We start from the raw sequence: 21,570 nt of genomic DNA, 5'->3' as shown, positions 1-21,570 counted from the left end.
CGAGCCATCGCAGCTTTCACACTCACTCTCTCCGCTGCTCAACTCCTCAACTCTCCCGTTCTTTGCCTGGACATGTCTTGAGAAAGTTGGATCTCTCATTTCGCCTTCATTTTTTCCCCCTTTTAAATTTTTTTAAATTTTTTTTTTTTCCTACCTTCTTCCCCGCTCATCTCTCTTTTTCCTCCCGCTAGAGCCGGAGCTGCGGATGGCCGGCGACCGGAGCACCGCGCTGTGCCGGCAGGGCCGGGCGCTGCGCTCACTGCGTGCCGGGGCCGCGCTGAACTCCGGGGCCGCGGGCAGGCGCTAGAACTGCGTGGGCAGCGAGGCTGTGATCGCTGCTTCTCCGAAAGACAGCAAAACCAGGGAGAGTAGGGAGAGGGAAGTGTGTGTGGAGATGAATTGAGCTGGAGCGGACTTTGAGAGGAGAGCGCCGAGTCCAGCTGGTCTGGTGAGTTCTTTGTTTAATGAGTTTGTCAGCAGCAGGATTCTCGGGAAGGTGGTTTTCTTGAGTCGTGGTGCTACAGTGAGCGGATTTTAATGAAAAGGCTGTTTGCGCTTCAACCCGTAGATTCTGTAGTTTGAAACTGCAGCATACCTATGTTCCTGCATATATGCGTACATACACATGCACGTCTGTATCACGCGGAGCTGACCCGAGCTGTTTCGCACCTGGAGCCAGAGGCAACGCAGCACCGACCCGCAGCCCTGCGTGCACCGATGCCAGCGCGGCGCAGCACAGCGTGGGCCGGACTCGGCCGCTCCGTACCGGGCTGCCCGCCGGCGCCGTGCCGGCTCCGCTCGCTGCGCTGTGCCGTGGCGCCCCCTCCCGGCCGCCGCCGAGCTGCGCCTGGGGGTCGGGGGCTGCCGGGCCGGCTCCGGGAGTGTACGCCGGGGGCTGCGGGGAGCGGAGCCTCCTGGCTGCGGCCGGTGCGTTCTGAGGGGCCGCTTCCTTCTGATCTCCAGCTGTAGGGCGCGCCGGGCTCTGCTAACAGCACCCTCTCCACCCCCCCGGCAGCTGGCTTTATTTATTTATGCGGCTCATAAAAGCCGTGTCGGGGCTAATGTGCCCCCGCCGGCTTCCCCCGCCCGCAGCCGCGAGCCCGCTGCGCTGGGATTCCCCGGGCAAACGTTTGCTGGTTGCGAAGTGCCATCACTTATTTATGAGCGGAGAACTCTCCAAGGAGCGTTTGGCAGTGTTTAACGTTGGATCGGCCGGCTAGCGCTAGCCTCAGCGAAGCGGGGCACCCACACTCCATGCCGAGGGTTGGGACGGAGCCGCCGCCACTGCCGCCGAGGGGAGTGAAGCGGGCGGCGCCACACTTGCTGCCCCCGGCGCCGCTCCTGCCCTGTAGGCGGCCGACCGCTGGGGCTGCGGTCGTTATGCGGCTGCTGGCGGGGAGGGGGTAGGACCGCGGGCTCTGCCAAGGACAGCCCCGTAGCGATGCCGCCCGTTTTCGGTGTATTTTGGAGATGTCCCTCGAGGACCCTTCCAGTTCCTGCGGCCGAGCCTCAGCTTGCTAAAGTTTCTCAGTCGCCTTCCTCAGCACTTTCTTATACTTGAAAGCGCCGTTGTCCCCGTCGCCCCTCCCGGCGGGGCTACAGCCGGAGGCGCCGCTCCCGCCCGTCAGCGTTCAGCCCAGCCCCGGGCGGGGCGGATCCGGGGTGCGGGGCTGCCGCCGTGTCCGCGGCCGCTCCGGAACTCGTTTCTGCGGCGCTCCGCGGCCGCGGTCCGGTGCGGCGGAGGAATACGGCTCCGGGGGGCGCCGCGGCGTGGAGGGGGCGGAGGGCAGCGGCGAAGAAAGGAAAGCTGCGCGGCGGAGGCAGCATGCGGGGCTGGGCCCGGCTGGCGCCCCCGACCTGGAGGCATTAAGCGTGGTGAGAGGGGGGTTGGGAAGTTACGAGAAGTTTGGTACGGGGCGTATGGGACGGCTGGGACGGGAGCGGTGGTGCCGCGGCGAAGCCGGGAGGGGACTCGGCGCTGGCGTAGCGGGCGGCTGGGGCGCGGGGAGCCGGTCGGGACGCAGGCAGCAGGTTGTTCGTAAGTTTTGTCGAGGAAAAAAAGAAAAGGGTGGTGATAATATTTCCCCCCAAGGCAAGGTGTCTGTCTTCGTCTGCGTTCAATGGGCCATTGTGAACTTAATTCCCTCGCGATGCAACGGGAGCGGTTCGCGGCGGAGAAATGTCCCGGGGTGGTGCTGGCCCTTTGTTTGCACTTCGCCCGGCGTCCCTCGTTGCTTTCCTCCCGCATTCCCCTGAGCGATAAGGAGCAAGGACGCGGCGCTCTTCTTTGGGTCTGTGCTACTCAAAGGGAACGGAGCGCTGTTTGAGGGTGGCAGTCAGAGACGGAGGATCGCCCCATTGGCAGTGGAAGTACCCCTGCTTGTAAACTTTACTTTTTTGGCAGGAAGAAAATGCGTTAAGACATCGCGAAGTGATCCAGGCTTCCACCAAGTGGCTTCCCTGCAGCTTAAAAACTTAGATATGAATTTCTCCTGGATGTTGCATGGGAAATTGGAGACTTGCATCTGTTACCTGGTCTATCTGCGTGCTTCCTATGACCTGTTGAAATACGTGGAAATACTCAGATGTCAGATGTCACAGTCAGTGAAATACCGCATTTCAGTGTTGAAACGACTTTATTTCAGAAGGTTTTGTTTGTTTTCTGAAATCCTGAGATCTTGCGCTTAGGGAAGGTGAGCTCCAGTAATACAGCAGGCTCCTGGATTGATAACATAGTATGAGAAAGGAGTTTATATGGCCAAGTTATCATTGGTTTTGGTAAAAGCAAGCAAGAAAAAAAGAAAGTATAAAATCCTAGAGATTCGTGTCTTTTATTGGTTTGTTTGTTGTTTGTTTGTTTTTTAGATAAAGCTGAGTATTGGCTCAGTAAAACTGTTTTTGTCCTCTTGAATTTTAGGGTCGTGTTAAATTTTGACCACACTTCTTAATTCCCAAAGATCTGTTTTTCCTTGTACAATGGGAGAGCTCCGTACAAGATACGCTGCTTGCTGTCGTGTGCAAATAGTTACAGTTCTCAGTGTGAAACCACCTTAGTCAATGTCTTCACATGCTGCCTGAATACAGCGGCTGTTTTTTCCTTTTAACAGCAGAGTTCTGGACTGCATAAATCAAAGCACCTCATGAGATTAACCTCTAAGGTGGTGAATGTAAGCATGAAACTCTCTGGAGTTTAGTCACAAGCTGAAACTGTTACATTAATCTCTACGGCAGTGTACATTTTTTGAATAACTTACCAGCTTTACGAATGCAACGCTCCTATATGCTTTCATCATGTGTTGCTTTCCTGTCTGCCAACTCACAGAAACCCCTCACTGGTGTCTCTGCCTCCTTCCCAAAATAAAAAGCCCTAAAAACTTTTTCAGTGTTGATTTAAAAAAGAAAAGTCTTACTTTTAAGTTTCAATTGGAAGCTTAAAGATGTTGAAGTAGTTAAACCTGGCTTTTTTTTTTTTTTTTTTTTTTCTGGTGGGGACTACGTCAGTAAATGCTATTAAACAATGGAAAGAGAAGGTGTAACTGTAGAGTTGTACAGCTGACGAAGTCTCATGATCTCCCTTCCACTGCTACAATAGACACCCTGTCATAACGGTTTAATTACTGCAGTAATAACTTTTCACTCTGTATTTGTATCAAATGGCATTACTCACACATGCTGATAAAAACTGACTTTAAAGCAAATTGGTGATGTTTTTATTAGTAGATACGTCTTAGTGTTTGAAATATTGCAAATTAAAGAAGCTGATGCATGTGTGTCAAAAGACATAGAGAACAACACCGAAGTGCTACCACATTTGTTAAAAGTTAGTGGTGCCTTTCAGAAGGCAATCACTGTAGTGGCAGCACCTCTTCTAGTGCTGCCTGGTGTTTCCCAAGCTTGGTGTTAAAGCCATGCACAGGGTTGTCATCTGCCAGCGTAGGTGATGTTGCTCTGTGTTATGGGCTGGACTGGCCTTGGGAGTAGGAATGGAAGAGCAGTGGGATCAAGGCTTATCCTGACAATTTTTTGGCCCAGTCTTTTTCCACATGTGGTTTTTACATGATTGGTGAGGATAACTCCTGCAGTGTATCCTGTTGGTACCTTATATATAAGTTAGAGCTTGTTTTGCCCGTTTGGCATTTTTCTGTTTTACTCTGTTTGCCGCTTAAAGTTACAAGTCTATATACTGCAAGCATTCTGCTAAGAGAAACAGACATATATATAAGACCGGGATCTTATCCAAATTTTCTGCATTTGTAAATTTTCAGTCTGAGGTCTGCAGCCCTGCCAGTTTCTCTTTTTCTCTTATCTTTATCATGAAGATGATGCACATTGCTAAGTTGTGAGTATTCTTTCCCATTTCAGATTATGTTAATGAGTTAAATCACGTTGTTAATGTAGTAACTAGTAAAACTATCATAGGTTTCCCTACAGTTAATATACATATAAGTAATGGTCCTTCCAAGTAGAATATTGAAGTTTGTTGGAATGTAGCATTCCAGAATAAATACCGTGTGCTTCTTATAAACCTAAGGTTATGGTGTTTGTTAAGCAAACAGTTCCATTATGTTTTGAAAATGGATGCAGAAAATCTTGAAGTGGTGGTACTCCAAAGATTTTAAAAAAAGTAAAATCGAGGAATTTAAAGTGTAGTATAGATGAAATGTTTGTGAAATTCAGTTATGCTGGCTAACTGTTACGAACCGTTTGAGTTTAATCTAACACATAAGCACCCTATCTGGATGTCCTCATACTTTCCCTTAGTAATTAACTGTCTTTGCATTTTTTAATACTGTGGATATTTATCAAGATTATATTATGTGTTGATAATCCTGGTTCAGGATTTTTTGGTTTCTGGTAACTCTGCAAATGATGACACAAGATAAGTGAAATGCAGCAAATATCTAACTTAATTTTGTGCAATGTACTCCACTGAGCAACTGAGTTGAGGGATGCTATTAAGCTGTAGGTTGTGACTCAGTAGACCTTGGAATTTGATGCTACAAAATGGATCTTTACTGGTGGTTGAATTAATAGTCTGCCTGTTGCCAGCTCTGAGCAGACTCTACTTGAAGTTATTACAGAAAATAAGCAAAGAGTACTTAAGGTATTATAGAACAGGAAAATATTTATGTAATAGTAAAACCTACGCATATGTTCAACTTAGAATTTTAATGAAGAACTTGGGAATCTTAGTGCGGAAGTCCAATGCATCATAATCAAATGTGTCTGAGATAAGAGGAGCAAAAGATAAAAACAACAACAACAAAAAAACAAAACAAAAACCAAAAAATCCAGACCCATGGTGTTTTACTTAGTAAATACACTATTCCTGACAGCTTATTGCCAGCTGCTAATAAGTATGGGCTGTGAGTTACAGAATGATGTAGCACCCAAGGTGCACATATTCTCTGCTACTGAATGTTAATAGACAGTAGGCCCAAAATACATCCAGTTTGTACAAGAGTGCAAAATGAGTGTTGAGAGTTTAAGGAATTGCATAGAAGTGATTTACAGAGAATTGTTCTGATAGATGAGAAAGACGGGAGAGTAACTTCTGTTTGCCTAGGTGTACTCCTCCCCTGAGTGGCTGCTTCCCACAACTTTTGGAAGGCTTTCACCAAGGAAGTTGGGTGGTTTTAACACCTGTATTTATTTGCATAGAGTGGAGCTTCTTTCACCTGTCGTGGTTGCAGGTCCTAAAACTTCCACAGTGAGAGTTGTTTCTGTTGATTACTTAAAGTGATGTAATCATTTCTGACACATCTTTTAGCTAAGACTAATGACTTCTTGAATTGCTTGGAGTTTAAAAAGTACTGATATCAGTTGTTTTCATGAGAAAAAGTTACTGCAGTAAATGTTTATTTAGCAGCATGTTAAAAGAATGAAGTCCTGGAGACCCAAGTGTGTGTTTAAGGACAAACCATAGTCTAGAAAAAACAGTAGTGTGAGGAGAGGAATAAAACTGTTAATCCATTGACATGGTGGTTATTTCAATGTTACACTCATTTGCCCTACTAACTTTTCATTCTTCCAGACTTTTTCAGTAGGGTTTCCAGCTAGTAACTTAAATTTTGTTCTTTGCTATAGCCATAGCCTTAATCAAGTAACTTAACTGCTGCATTTGGAAGACAGACTACACTTCTTTTTTCTTCCTAAAGGAAACTGACTGGTTTTTATTTCTTCTTTCAAATTTCCTATAGCTCTGTGGGTCTGAGTTTTAAGTCCTTCTCAAACTCACTGATTTAGTAATAGCTGTGACCAAATTAGATGTTTCTGAGTGCTTAGAGTGAACTGTTGACACAACCAGGTTAATTTGCTGTAATTCTTCCTAGTGGGTAGAAACAGTCCATGGAATTTCAGCCAGTCTGTGCTCTTTCAGGTATCTAATTGAGCAGGTTGGAATGAGAGAAGAAAAAAATAACAGTGAGAGAAAATGTGAGTGGGTGAAAAAGGCAATATAATGGGACACTTTTTAAGCTGAGATGAACAGGAGCAGTGAGAATGGGCACTGAGGAGAATGACAGTCGAAGGTAGAGAGGAGGAAAACCAGGGATAAAATGTGGGAGAAGAAGTCAGGAAGAACAAGAGAAGAGCACAGTTAGGAATTAGCATCTATAGTTGTATAACAAAAATCAGCCAGGGAAGAAGATGCTAAAAAAGAGGTAAAGGAAAAATGTTTAGGATTTGAAAGACGGTCAAAGGAAAGAATGTGTGCTACTTAATAAAATTAATCAGGTTAAAGCTAACTTGCTTTTTACTTGCTGGAAATAATTTTTTCTCCCAATACTTTTTTTTTTTTTTTTTTTTTTTTTTTTTTTCTTTTGAAAGCTTGAGCTTTGTTTAGGAGGCATTCTGAAGCTTTAATTTATCCTGTGAGATTTTTGGAAGTAACAACTAGTATGGATGCTGATAAATATCGTAGTCTTGGAACGTCTAATTTCCGAGCTTTCTACCTTTCCTTATGCATGGATTTAGACAATGAAAATTATGCCTTTTCCTTCAAAAATTAGTGCTAATGAGGGCATGTCTCCATGTCTGTCTTTCTGTTCTGGACTATGTCATTTCTGGAGTGTGTTTAAAAGAAACACATCTTAATAGTCTTTCCAGTTATTTTATTAGATTCATACTCCAATAGCTCTTGATGATAAATTCTTGAATCTATTTAGGGAGAGGAATAAAGGATTACACTTCATCCCTTACTGATGGTTTTACAGCTTAGTGGTGCCTGGCTCTTTTCTTTTAAGTTGTATGCACTGCTATCCTCTATTCTTAAAAGGAGACTTAGAGCTGGCAAGAGTACAACATGTGTGGAATAATTCTCTACTTGTAACTTCTGTCTGTATGTATTATAACAGGTGCTTATAGTGTATGTTGAAGAATCAAGAGAAAATCCATCGTAGTTTCAAGCCATATATTGTAGTTTACTTCTGCATCATTGGACATAATTCATTTTACAGGCTAAGTGAAATGAGGGAGAAAAATTTTCTATCAAAAGACAAGGTTTCATATGAACTAGAGGACTGGAGTGAAAGTTCATCACAAAGTGTTTCAGATGGAGTTAACCGTGTATTTTCCTTGCATCATTATAATAATTCCTAAACTTGGTCTTGGGGGTTCTTGAGATTTTGGGGTCATTTTAATTTACCTGCTTTACTATAACTAAGTCATGTTGAAACATTCTGCAAAAAAGGGTATAGCCTAGATACCTATATAGTAGTTTTCTTCAAAGTGTGATTTCGAAACTAAGTATAAAAGTTATCTAAATAATATTTGAACATCTGTAAGTCTTAATGCTTCATTCTCTTGTTTCAGGTTTTTTATAATTGCTGCCATGGGAAGATACTTGACTATGATCTTGCTGCTGATGCTGCTGGTGCAGCATATTGAAAACTGTGAAGGAAGTCAAATACCACACCATGTTTCACCAATGCAATTTACACAAGCGCAGTATAATGCAACTGTGTATGAGAATTCTGCAGCTAAAACTTATGTTGGACATCCAGTGAAAATGGGCATTTATATTGTGAATCCATTATGGGACTTAAGGTACAAAATTATTTCTGGTGACAATGAGAACTTGTTCAAAGCTGAAGAATATGTTCTTGGAAACTTTTGTTTTTTGAGAATACGGACCAAGGGAGGAAACACAGCTATCCTTAACAGAGAGGTAAAAGACCATTATATGCTGACTGTTAAAGCTGTTGAAAAAAATACAAATGCTGAAACGCGCACGAAGGTCAGGGTACAGGTACTGGATACAAATGACTTGCGGCCTTTGTTTTCTCCAACATCTTACAGCGTTTCTTTGCCTGAAAACACAGCAATAAGGACCAGCATCGCAAGAGTCAGTGCGACAGATGCAGATATAGGAACAAATGGGGAGTTCTACTATAGCTTTAAAGAAAGAACAGATGTGTTTGCTATACATCCTACTAGTGGTGTGGTAGTTCTAACTGGCAGGCTTGACTACTTGGACACTAAGCTTTACGAGATGGAAATTCTTGCTGTGGACCGTGGACTGAAGCTGTATGGTAGCAGCGGCATCAGCAGTATGGCAAAACTAACTGTTTATGTAGAGCAAGCAAATGAATATGCCCCTGTTATTACAGCTGTTACGTTGACTCCATCAGAATCAGACAAAGATCCAACTTATGCAATTGTAACTGTAGAGGACAATGATCAAGGTTCAAATGGAGAAATAGCATCATTGAATATTGTTGCAGGTGATCCACTTCAGCAGTTCAGAACAGTGAGATCTGTGCCAGGAGGTAAAGAATATAGAGTCAAAGCTGTTGGTCATATTGACTGGGAGAGCCACCCTTTTGGATACAACCTTACCCTTCAAGCTAAAGATAAAGGAAATCCTCCACAGTTTTCATCTGTAAAAGTTGTTCATGTGACGTCGCCACAATTTAAGTCTGGTCCTGCCAGATTTGAAAAAGAGATATATAGAGCTGAAATAAGTGAATTTGCCCCTCCAAACACGCCTGTTATAATGGTGAAAGCTCTGCCTAGTTACCCACATTTAAAATATATATTTAAAAATACACCTGGCAAAGTAAAATTCAATTTAAACACTCATACTGGTCTTATTACCACTTCAGAACCCATAAAAGCACAATACTCCTCCCATTTTGAACTTGAGGTTATGACAAGTGACAGAAGAGCTGCTGCAAAAGTATTAATTAAGGTACTAGGCATGAACAGCAATCCTCCTGAATTTACTCAGACAGCCTATAAGGCATCGTTTGATGAGAATGTGCCAATAGGTACGAGTGTCATGAGAGTGAGTGCAAAAGATCCTGATGAAGGGGAGAATGGTTATGTGACCTACAGTATTGCAAACCTAAACCCTTTGCCATTTGTGATTAACCATTTCAGTGGGATTATTAGTACCTCAGAAGACTTGGATTATGAATTGATGCCAAGGGTTTACAATTTAAGGATTCGAGCTTCTGATTGGGGTATACCGTATCGTCGAGAAGTTGAAGTTCCTGTGACTATTATCTTAAATAATCTGAATGACAATATACCCCTGTTTGAGAAAATTAATTGTGAGGGAACAATTCCCAGGGATCTTGGTGTTGGAGAACAAATAACAACTGTATCTGCCATTGATGCTGATGAGCTCCAGTTGGTAAGATACCAAATTGAATCTGGAAATGAGCTGGATTTATTTAGTCTAAATCCAAATTCTGGTGTACTTTCACTCAAGCAGTCGCTAACAGATGGCCCAGGTGCTAAAATGTCTTTTCACAGTTTGAAAATTACAGCTACAGATGGAGAAAACTTTGCAAAACCATTGTATATCAATATCACTGTAGCTACTGGTCGCAAACTGGTCAACTTGCAATGTGAAGAAACTGGTGTTGCTAAAATGCTTGCAGAGAAGCTCTTACAAGCAAATAAATTGCACAGTCGTGGAGAAGTTGAGGATGTTTTCTTTGACACTCACTCCTTGAATATGCATGCACCTCAGTTTAGAAGTACTCTTCCCAGCAGCATTGAGGTAAGAGAGGATCAACCTGTGGGCTCCAGCATAATACTTCTGAATGCTACTGATCTGGATACTGGCTTCAATGGGAAGTTAGTATATGTTATCTCTGGAGGTAATGAAGACAGCAGTTTCATCGTTGATATGGAAAGTGGAATGCTGAGAATTTTGTCTCCACTTGACCGAGAAGTAAAAGACAAATACAATCTGAATATTACTGTATATGATCTTGGAATACCACAGAAGTCTGCCTGGCACCTTCTAGATATAAGAATTTTGGATGCTAATGATAACCCCCCAGAGTTTCTACAAGACAGCTATTTTGTGGAAGTGAGTGAAAACAAAGAGCTAAACAGTGAAATTATTCAAATTGAAGCTACTGATAAGGATTTAGGGGCTAACGGAGAAGTGAAATATTCTCTTCTTACAGATACTGACAAGTTTGCTATTAATGCTGTGACAGGAGTTGTGAAAGTTGTCGGGCTTCTGGATCATGAAGAACAACATGTCTATTTCTTGAAAATAGAGGCTAGAGACCAACCTACCGAAGAACCTCAGTTATTTTCAACGGTTATTTTGAAAGTCTCTATAGATGATGTTAATGATAATCCTCCTAAGTTTATTCCTTCAAATTATCATGTAAAAATTCGAGAAGATCTTCCTGAAGGAACAATTATTACATGGTTAGAAGCCTATGATCCTGATTTAGGCCAGTCAAGTCAAGTACGATACAGTCTTTTGGACAGTGGGGATGGCACTTTTGATGTTGATAAACTAAGTGGAGCAATACGTATTGTACAAAGACTGGATTATGAAAAGAAACAACTTTATAATTTGACTGTACGGGCCAAGGACAAAGGGAAACCCATTTCATTATCTTCTACATGTTACGTTGAAGTTGAGGTAGTTGATGTGAATGAGAACTTGCACCCTCCACGGTTCTCTGTATTTGCAGATAAAGGCTTTGTAAAAGAAGATGCCCCTATTGGCTCCTCAGTAATGACTGTATCTGCTTATGATGAAGATGAGGGACGAGATGGGGAGATAAGATATTCCATCAGAGATGGATCTGGTATGGGAGTTTTTCGAATAGATGAAGAAAAAGGTAAGGTGGCTTCCTGTTGTTTTTATATTCTAAGTAAAATAGTATGCCAGCAAAGAGATAGCAATCTGATAAAGCAGACAACCTGCATTGTCACTGTTGAGAGAGATGTTGTTGGGAGAAAAAAGAAAAAGACACTAATAACATATACTGTTCCATCTATTGTTTTGGTGAAATTGCATGTATATATTTGATAAGTAGTTGTCCTTTAGTATCCTTGTTTTGATCCAGCTTGTTTACAGCTATTCTTAGGTCTTAAAATCAGAAACAGAATGGAGGTTTCCTTCATGCAAGTAGAGTTGGACAGTGTGGGACGTATAAAGTTGAGGGAGTAAAGTGCTCCCTACCTAAGGAATTAATTCTGACATTCTTATGCTTTGCAATCCTTAACTATGCCTCTGTTACTTCATTTAGTAGTGGTATGCATGTGTGATACTTCCATGCCTGCAGGTTTTTATAAATATATCTTATAGTTTTTATGAGTGCCCATTTGTATTAGTAATCACTACTTCATGGAAAGGCTCCTGTCAAAGAAAGCTGCTTTTAAAAAGCTTATGTAAGTCAAGCAGATTGAACTGTTGACTTATCTCATTAATGATGGATAAATTGAGAAGCAACTGTCAGAATTACTCCATTGTCATGTGTTCAAAGAAAAATATAATTATGGCTGAAATAGAAGTGTAGTGCTTTTAATATTTTGCTTGCACATCTCTGTAGCTACTTGTTCTTTTATGTCTGATAAAGATAAAGCTCTGATACTGTGCTACTATCTCGTGGGGTATGCGTGTGAAGAGGAGTTGCTTTTTTTTGCTTTTATCTTAGGGAACAAATTCTTCCTAAGATGCTTGAGTGGGGAAGAATGTGGTTTTGTGTTTGCTGGGCATGTTTTTCTTCATATTTTGAACTAAATCAAGGAACTGATGATGGAATGTAGAGCGTCTAAAAGCTTGACGATGTAGCTTAAAATCTGTCTCAAGTTAGTGGGCTTTTTAATCTTTTTCCTGAGGAATCATCAGCATTTTTACAGAAGACAGTCTTAATGGAATCTTTGTCGTGCTCTTCAAAATGATCTGATTTTGATACAGGGAGCAGGTTGATATTTAGACAAGAAAGCACATTAAAGAATGTGTGAAAGAGGAAATCTGCAAGTGACTTGGTGATTTTTTTCAGCTTGCTAAGGGGCTTTTCTGACTTTACCCTTGAGTTTCCCTCTGTCTTTGAGAGCATCACACTACTCTTTCCTTCACAGTTTGATAAACTGGATTTTGGAAGCTGTTTGATGTTAGATCACATAGTTCTAGGCATAGCATTTTAGCTGGCTTTCAGGTTATTATTTCCATGTTATTATGTGGTGTTTGATTTGTTGTTGTTTTTTGTTTTTTAAACTATTCTACATTTCATAAGATCCAAACTGTATTAGTGGTTGATATTTTTATCATTTATTCTAAAATTTTCCAGAGAGTGCTTAATGTAACTTTGCCACTAGTTTTTGAATACTTTTTTTTTTTTTTTTTTTCTTTGAGTCTTACCTTTGTCTTACATCAGGTAATTTTCATAGGTTGGTTGTCTGCAGTTCTCTCCAAGGTCTCAGAAGTAAATCTCTTACAGGGGACCTTAATGTCATAGTCTTAAACTGAGGAACTGCTTTGATTAGCTTGTGTAATTCTTTAAATCTCTAATGCTTATCAAGAAGACACACACAAAAAAAAAAGCATTAAGAATGAATTTGGTACTAGATTGTATTTTAACTGTAATATTTTTTGGCTCATGGTAGGGGAAAGCAGATGTCAAGATGATTGCAACAGTTTCTGTACCACCTTCCCTATCTTACTTTGTTACAATGTAAGAAATAGGGTGCATGCATGTAGGTCACCTAAAAAGGAAGTATTTTACTTATGTAGTATAATAAAGTCACAGACCACGTTTCCTCAGGAAGTTATAGCTACTAAAAGTATGACTAAAGTAAACAAATTGTTTTAATGAGTTTAATTTGAGGTTCAGCCTTATGCTATCTCCAGCTTATATATTGTTAACTGTAAGCCAAGTAAGTAAAGAGGGAGATCATAACTCATTACTTGGCCTTTTCTTTCATCCCTTTTGTAAGTATCAGCAGATAGTTACTTCTAGAGAGTCGAAGGTAACCTTACAGAAGTTCTCAGCTGGACATAAGCATCAGACCATCTGTGATTATGATTCTAAATTATAGAATGTTTCTTGTTTTCACTGCCTCTTTAGAGCTGAGAAGGATGGACAATCTGTTCTGTTTTGCTGCATACATCATCTTAGATGGCTTGATGAGTCAAATTCTTGCTGAGATTATGAAAATGAAACTGCTGGTTCTCACCATAGTCAGTGAAGGGTTAACAAACACTGTCTTCATCTCCAGAGACAAAGTGGGAGATCATAGAGGGAGAGCGTGTTGAGAAGTGTTGCTCACATTCAGTCTTGATGCTAGAACTGAAGTTAAATGTAACGGCTGATAGATTAAATCAGACAATTCAGTTTCACAACAAATGAGTGAATCTAAGAAATAGAAGCAACTGCTGGGGGAGAACCTGCAGCAGAAACTACATAAATTTATGTAACTGAGGGAGCCAGCAGACTGGGAGTATAAGTGCCCTAGGACAGTGCAGTGTTTGTAGGCAATGGGAGCGCATCCTGAAGCCTGTTGCTGAGAAACAAAGGAAGTTTCAAACTGAATTCCCCTCTATCCCATTGTGTTTAACCAGCTGTATACTGGAGCAGTCAGACTTGAACTCTTGTGCCTCAATGTATGAGGTGTTACACATAGATTCTATTCAGATTTTTCTGATGATGATTTAACTGAGTTAATAAACCATGGCTACTAGTTTTATAAACATTTTTATTGGAAATTTCCCACTAGGTCAAGTGGCAAGGCTACCTATCAGCAAATGTCTTCTGAACTTCTGCAGATGTGGATGTTTTTCCAGAGCATAACCTAGATCCAGAATGGTGTATGGCAGTCTGAAATTTATGCATGTTAAACCTATTTCTGATGTTTTTCCATGTAATTAAGTTACTTGTAATCAGGAATCTTAATGTTCAGTGAAGAGTGAGGTACTGTATGTGTTATAACAATAACAAAGTTTCAAATGATGAAAGTAATTTGCAGACTGAGAAAGGCACAATATCATACTTGAGCAAGGATCTGTTCAACTTGGTATACCATCTCCAAAGCTCTGAGAACAAGAGCACAACAGACAAATACTATGTCTAATAGTTTCCCTAACTGATCATTTTCTGTTTGTGGAGTACTTGTTTTAGATAGGGTTTGTAAGTATTCAGTAGTGTTTTCTTTAGAGTTTTCTTTCTTTGTCTTTGCTTGAAACCATGTAATCTCAAGTGTAGCCTTACTACCATATTGAGAAAATATGATTTGTTTTGATAAAGATTGTTAAAGGAACGAGTAGAAAATATGAAGGGGGACATACAGAGGAAAATTCATTTTACTGCACTCCAATCTCCATTTGCATAAAACACTATCAATAAAGCTTAATGAGTGGGAGACAATATTTTTAGTATTTACCAGAACCATTTCCAGCAGGAAAGACAGTAATTCTTATAGAGAATGAATTGGATTTTAACTACATAGAACAAAGTACTGAATTATACTCTTAAAAGGTAGAGCATTGCTAACAAATAATAAGTATGTGAGCATTTCTTTGTAGTGTTCTCAAAATTGCTTCAATGAGAGTGCAGAGTATAATTTACACTTGTACATAAGGGGCAGTTTCATATTCTGCGTCTTTGGTATTCATTGGCTTTTGAGCATTTTTAATCATCCCACCACTCACTGGTCTTGAGTTTTAATAATAAAGACAGGCATTACCAAATACTGAGCACCATGATCATCAGTGGGGCTGAAAACTTAGGCACCTGTTGCATATGTAATAAATCAGCAGTGTCATTTGAAACAGAAGACAGATGGCCTACATCTGGTGTAACTACTGTTGCACCTTTAAACCAGGGTGGCTGCACCCAGCTCATCTGTTGATAATGGTCTGCTCTGGTGCTCTATACGAAGGGTGGCAGTTGGTACAGGCAAAACTCAGTTCAGCAATATTCTAGTGTGTCTGGGAATGTTTTCTGGGTTTTTTTGTACTGATACAGCTGTAAACCTTTTGATTGTAGAAGAGGCATTTTTAATAAAAACTGAGACCAGTATGATTTTGGTTTTAAGTCAGTTGTAGTTGAGCAGCCTTACAAATATGGGACTTTCCTCACATTTTTTAAGTGAATAGCTTGTGTTGAAGTTTCACCTAACGTGTACTCCAGTTTGTTACTTCATTTGTGTACATCATAAATATCACATAAATATGTACAAAAAGTTAATTTCACTCAAGTTAACTTGAAGTAAAGAAACAGAACCTAAATTTTCCTTAATTTCCATTTTTCTACTGTATTTATTCCAACCATGCTGCTGTCAGAGTGATACAGTGACTGTTCTGTTTGTTTGGAATCATTGCAGATCTATTAGATAGTTTATAAGTCCATGAACACTATTAACAGCAAAAGTATTGAGCAAATCTTTTTCTAAGAAAACCGTGAAACAGGAGATTAAAAACTGTGATTTATGAGGTGATGTTCACAATCAGGAGAGAATATTCCTAGTGGGCTTGATGTGGTGGACTGTGTGAAGGTGCTTTAAAATTTAGTCTGCTTATATTTGGCAATGACATTTCCTGCTTAGCTTCTGTCCACAGATATAGTCTAATTGGCACACAGCTTTTGACATTGTAATTCCTTACATGAGTATTTTGACTAGATCAAAATGACAAGTAAATGGGAAAAAGACTTTCTCCTAAGAGAGATTTGACATAGTGTTTTCTCTTTGCAAAGTTCGGTGGTTCTTTCCACTCTTTGAAGAGATAGACACCTTGTAATTCAGCTATTTCTAAATACTAAATGGTTGCAGGTTTTTTGCACAAGAAATTCTTGCTCTAGCTGGTTGAGATGCTGATGTTAGTGAAGCTCCAAGTGCAAACTAATTTCCCAAGTATCTATTTAGCTTCTCAAAAGTTTTACACCTCACACCAAATTCTGCGCTTCCAGGTTACGCTGTTTGCTGAACTTCTGTTAAGTGATTTGCCCTTACAGCTAAATTCTTTCAGTAACTGAGCTATAAATGTACTAGAGTCAGAATTTTTAAGGTTATTCCAATGCAGTTTGTTCAAAATAAACAAAACCTTCTAGAATTATTACTAGATTCTATAGATTCTAACTTAGAATTAAGTTCTTAGGCCTATGGTGTTGATCTGGAGGGTTATTTCTTATATAAGAGGCTGTGTCAGCACTTCAGTTAGCCCTTTAGATCTAAAAGGTGACTAGTATATGTGCACTAGAGATTTGGGTGAAATTCGAGATGAGAGTAAGAGAAGTTCCTCATAATTGAAGGCCTTACGCAGGATATTCCTTGGATTCTGGAATTGCTTGATCAGTCAGTGGCCACATTGGCATTTGGAATTCAGTTAAAGTAAATTAAAGTGAAATTTTTTGAATTTGTGATAATTTCTTTTATGTATTAATGGGATTAAAGAATATGGATTTTTTTTTCCTTGAAAAATGTTGTCATTGTTATTAAAAACAAGCACACAGAACTGTCCTTGTTGTGGAAACAGTAAGCAGCTTAGGTAGGAGATGCAGAAAAACATTCTCTTGGCTTTCCATGCAAGAGGCATTTACTAAATAATTTTAAAGAATATTATAGAAAGGAGTGGGAGGGGCAAGCAGAGATTAATTTGATAGATGTTTCATCTAGAAAGATTTTTCTGCACAGTTATCTGTTTTTTCTAGTATTACATTTATTTTGTACTTTAACTGGGCCTTTCCTCTCTTTGATATTGAATTGTTAAAGAATAGCAGCGTAAGAACAGGTTGAGTTTATATAACTGAGATGATATATTTTCATTTCAGCTCTTCCTATGGCAGTCTTGCCTTTGCAGGAGAGCCCTTGAACTCCTCCAGAAGAAACATTTTGTTGTGGCAGTAAATAATGAAGCCAATTATATTACCAAGCCCATCCTATCTTTTATTTGGCGATAGTCAGGCATGCAGTAAATGGAACAGAGCTGAAACCCTAGCTCAGTCTGCACAGTGAAAGAGACAATTGCATCTGTTTTGTGTAGGACATTTAAATCGAGGAGGCATATTTATGGTGGCTGATTATAGATATCTTAAAAATAGCCTACACTGTTTTAGAAAGGGATATTATTTTCTTCTTTCTAGGTAATGATACCTGTTGGTTTGAATGTGCTCAGTATCATCTTGAAAATAACAGTGAAGATTACACAGTGGAAGATCTGTGTGACTTCACTCTGTTATTATGGCACTTCACTTTGGTGGCCTTGAGCCAAACTTGGGCCATTCTTCAAGAAACAAATTGTTATGTTTAAAAAAAAAAAAAAGGCAAAAACCCACATCCCCCCCAGAATTTGTATACTTCAGCTGTGCCTAGATCGAGTAATAATTTGAGTTCAAAAACATTTGTTTAAAATTTCATGCGACTAAAATATATTTTCCACCCATTTGTTACGGTTTTAATAATAAGGCATTTGGCACAAATAGCTGTAACCGCAGCTTACTAAGAATAACTGTTGTCTTTAAATACTTTTTAGTGATAAGGAAAACTGGAAAACTTAAAATTTTTTTTTTTTTCTTTTTAAGAAGTGTAGAACCAGCTAAATACAATTTGTGTCTGTTTGAATAACTGAAATTTAGATTTGGAAACCTGCTGTCAACTAGAGTGAGGACTAATCCAAAGTTCTCTGATAACCAAAAAGCAATCCAGAAAGCTTTTCCCTAAGATAACTATGGGTGTGTGTTGTATTGCTTTATTGCTGGAACCAGCAGCCTGGCTGCCTGGCGCCTCTGTTTAGTCATGTCCATGTTCTGAAGGAATTGTCTGGTTAACCTGTAATCAGGGCTACATTTTGCAGCTTTGCACTACTGTACATAAGGTCTAATTGTGTTCATTCAGGCTAAGGTCTGGCAGTGAAGTTGCTACTGGGTTAATTTGTGGGATGATTCTCATACATTTAAGCTTCTGATCAGATGAGTCAGATGTGTTAGAGCTAAGCAGGGCATTTGAAGCTAATGTTGAGTTTCAGTTAAGCAGAGATTAAGAAGGCCTGGGTTTGTAGCAGGGTTACAAACGTTCTATCTGTCCTGGAGCTAGCTGATAACCTCTCTTTTTTTCAGTCTTTGAAGGAAATTATGATTTGCATTTGTAACAGTGTTAAATCACTAAGTGCTATTTGGTTGTTAATGTTGCTTTTTAGAATGTGTCTTGGGAAGAATCTGAGTTTTACACAAACATATTCATGGTGTTTTGCTGTGGCTGGGGGATCTTTCAAAGCAGTTTGGAAGTTTTCTTAGATATCCTGCTGAGCAAAACATTACCTCAGAGTGACCAAACAGAGATTCCATACAATCCCTACCTCTTCTTCTCCCGCTGAAAGTGAAGGATTGTTTTGTTGTGAAGGGTGCTGAGTGGGCTACAATTTGGTTTGATGAAAGCAGAGCTGCCTAAGGGCTGCCTCTCTGTAGGAGATGAGCCCAGGCTGAGACACATGTGGTCTCAGAGATTACCTTATAAACAGCAATCAGTTTCAGACAGCAGAGTACATATTAAGGGCCTATTAACTTGTTTAGGCTTCTCTTTGACTTGAAAAGCACTTGTGAGAGAGGAATAATAGAAGTGTAGGGTTGCCAAAAGCTATCGAAGGTGCATCTTGCCATATCGCTGTTGGTACATCTGTTGAGTTGGGGATTTATTTCCTACTAAGCATCTGCTTAGCTTTTGAAGTACATATTAAAGTCAAAAGTGAGGAGCTTGAAAATGATTACATAATGTTTATTCTTTTCTTTGAAGATTTTAAACTTTCATCATACAGCATTTGAACGTATTTAACAAAGGACAAACCTACATGAGTACTTGGCAACCTTCCACAACTTATAACATGCAGTAGTTGCAGCTTTAGATCTTGGGTCTAAAAATACTTTTGGCCTTGCTGCAACTATAGTTTGTGGGTCCATTTTACAATCTATGTATAATTCTTGTTACATCTGTGACTTGATTGCTTTAGTCATCTGAAATGTGACCAAGAAGGAATCTCTATGGTACTCAACAAAAATAAAAGATAAAACCTCTAGCTTTCCAGTGTCATCAAGGAGTGAATTTTGGAAAAAGAATCTAGCAACAGACTGTAAGAGGTAATTTTCCTATTCAGAAAGCTGGCTTCCCCAAACTCTGTTTTATTCATATTTCTAATAGCTGCTTCTATTTAACTGTAATTTACTTGTGAGCCAGGATAAATTGATACATTCACATTTCTTGTAAAGAGCTGACTGCCAAGCTGGTAGATGCAAGTGGTCTTGACCTACCTACCAGTAGTAACACTGTTTGAGCTCTTTCTGCTTAGAGTTGTATATCTGTGCAGAGTTGTCATTGAGGCATCACTGATATTAGAAGTGCATATACTTTTTAGAATAATCTTCACTGACAAGGATTGGTTCAAAAACCTGCACATACAGTAAACCAAGCTTTTGGATACTTACACAATGGGCTATTTTTATTTTTCTAATGTTAAAAGCCTGTAACCACCTCTATACACAAAGCAAATAAAGAAGTCCTGGGACTATTTATTTGTCCGTATTTGTGTAGAAATTCTTACAGAATTTAAAGATTAGAGGATTTTACATTTTGAGAATTTTTATATAATGAAGTGTAGGTAACAAAACCTTCTGATTTTAGTGTAATGGTAAGTGTGCCTGAATGTTACAGATTTGCTGCAATTGTATGGGTGAAGAAATGAAGAATTTGTAACCTAAGTGCTAAAAACGAATACAGGCTTCATGTGTTGCCTGTAGTTCTACTGGTATTTATGCACAGAGGGGGTTCTTGGTAGCTCAACTTGAAAGACTTGCAGTATTAAGAAGCTTATGATGGAATGTATGAATGGAGTTATGTATGTGAATTTTTACGCTAATTCTTTTACATTAATAATAATCTCCTCAATTTCCCCAAAGCTACAAAGGTGATGTGAGTAGATTTCTCAGTGGGAATATATCTCCATTCTACAAATTTTGCTTTTCCCCCCAGATCCTTTGCGTGTAGATTTGCCATGACAGGGTATATCCTGTCTCTATGAAAATTAGAGATTGCTGCCTAATGATAAGGGCTTAATCTGCAACGAATCAGACATGTGGAAACTTCTGTCTATGGAATTTTCTGTTTGATCTGAGAGGAATGCCCTTGCTGTGCCCTTCCTGTAATGAAAGCAAGGTAGAGTGAATCAAAGTGATTCTAGATAAGATTGGAATGTGTTCATTGGTTATGCATCTATTGTATTTGGTGTTACAATTCTGGCTATATGTATTTTTCTGCTTCAGAGATTAACAGCATAGTTCTTACTTTTAAATATGCCTTTTTTGTTCTGTTTTATTAAATAACTCTTTTAATTGATTTAATAAGTTTTTTAATTGATACAATTGCTGAGCAAATTACTCAGCTTTGAACCTGGGAAGTGTCACAAAGACAGATATTGTTAACAAAATATTGAACATCCTGTGATTACACAGCAGGTTCATTGTTACTGTAAATAATGTCACCTTGTTCACTAAATCCTCTGTCTTAAAGATGGGGTTTTTTTTGTGTATGTGTAGCATTGTGAAGAACGGCTAACAGTTTCTCCCCCAGTCCTTTTTACTCAAACAGTTAATGATTAACAAATGTCCAGCTGCCTGTGCAAGGAATGTTAATTACTTTGGGTGGGGAGAAGAGGTGACTGCCTTTGCATAAGGAAGTCTGATACCATAGTTCACTTTAAAGGTAGTTTAAGGGAGTATTATAGTACCAATTTCAGCAGATTAGTCAGAAATGTAACTCTCTTCAATATGTACTTCCACGCCTATGCTACTAGCTAGTACAGGTAATATTTTTGATTGCTTGGGTTTGTGGAGAACACCTTAAAGTAAAAAGTGTCTAAAAAGGGATTGCTTTTACATGTGGGGAAAATATGACTCTGAGGGGAAAAAAATATGAATCTAATCAGTTCATAGCTCTCCCTAGGTCATAACACTTTCAGTTAGCTTTCCAAAGGGAAGCTTGTGTTAAGTGAGAACAGAAGCCTGGGGATTAAGAACTGTGCTTGCAAATATTAAAAAAAAATCATAGAATGAGCATTTCTCAATTACCCTTCTTGCTTGCTTAAAAAATACTTACAATGAATTCTGATGTTTTTGGACTTACCTTTATCTGTCCCAAAGATGGTAACAGAAGAAAGACCTAGAATGTTTTCTTCAAAATAATGTGAAAACAAAGAAAAATACAGGTGCTACTGTGTTTGTGAAACATGAGCTGTGAGGTTGTTGTTGACTCAAGTCACAAGTCAATTTTGATGTGCACAGTTTAATAATAAGAGAATGATGATGGAGTGAGAACAAGATCACTCCA

The 21,570-nt window shown here is 39.6% G+C and overlaps 1 protein-coding gene across 4 annotated transcripts in view; it reads left to right on the top strand.

Moving 5' to 3' along the window:
- Positions 1 to 316: 316 nt before the first annotated feature.
- Positions 317 to 21,570, top strand: part of FAT1 (FAT atypical cadherin 1) — a 103,750-nt gene continuing 82,496 nt past the window's right edge. For 2 of the 4 annotated variants that reach the window (XM_042870551.1, XM_042870550.1), the window contains exon 1: positions 7,813 to 11,099. In XM_042870551.1, coding sequence (XP_042726485.1) covers positions 7,832 to 11,099 — 3,268 coding nt within the window. In that variant the 5' untranslated portion in view covers positions 7,813 to 7,831. Of the gene's footprint in view, positions 449 to 1,796; positions 1,876 to 7,812; positions 11,100 to 21,570 lie in introns of those variants that run through there. The other 2 variants (XM_042870549.1, XM_042870548.1) reach the window with 2 other exon arrangements.

Source organism: Lagopus leucura, unplaced genomic scaffold (assembly GCF_019238085.1).
Source record: "Lagopus leucura isolate 7727_CA_CO unplaced genomic scaffold, USGS_WTPT01 Super-Scaffold_100004, whole genome shotgun sequence".
In the NCBI taxonomy this organism is placed as follows: Eukaryota; Metazoa; Chordata; class Aves; order Galliformes; family Phasianidae; genus Lagopus; species Lagopus leucura.
This window is presented reverse-complemented; position numbering and strand designations above follow the sequence as displayed.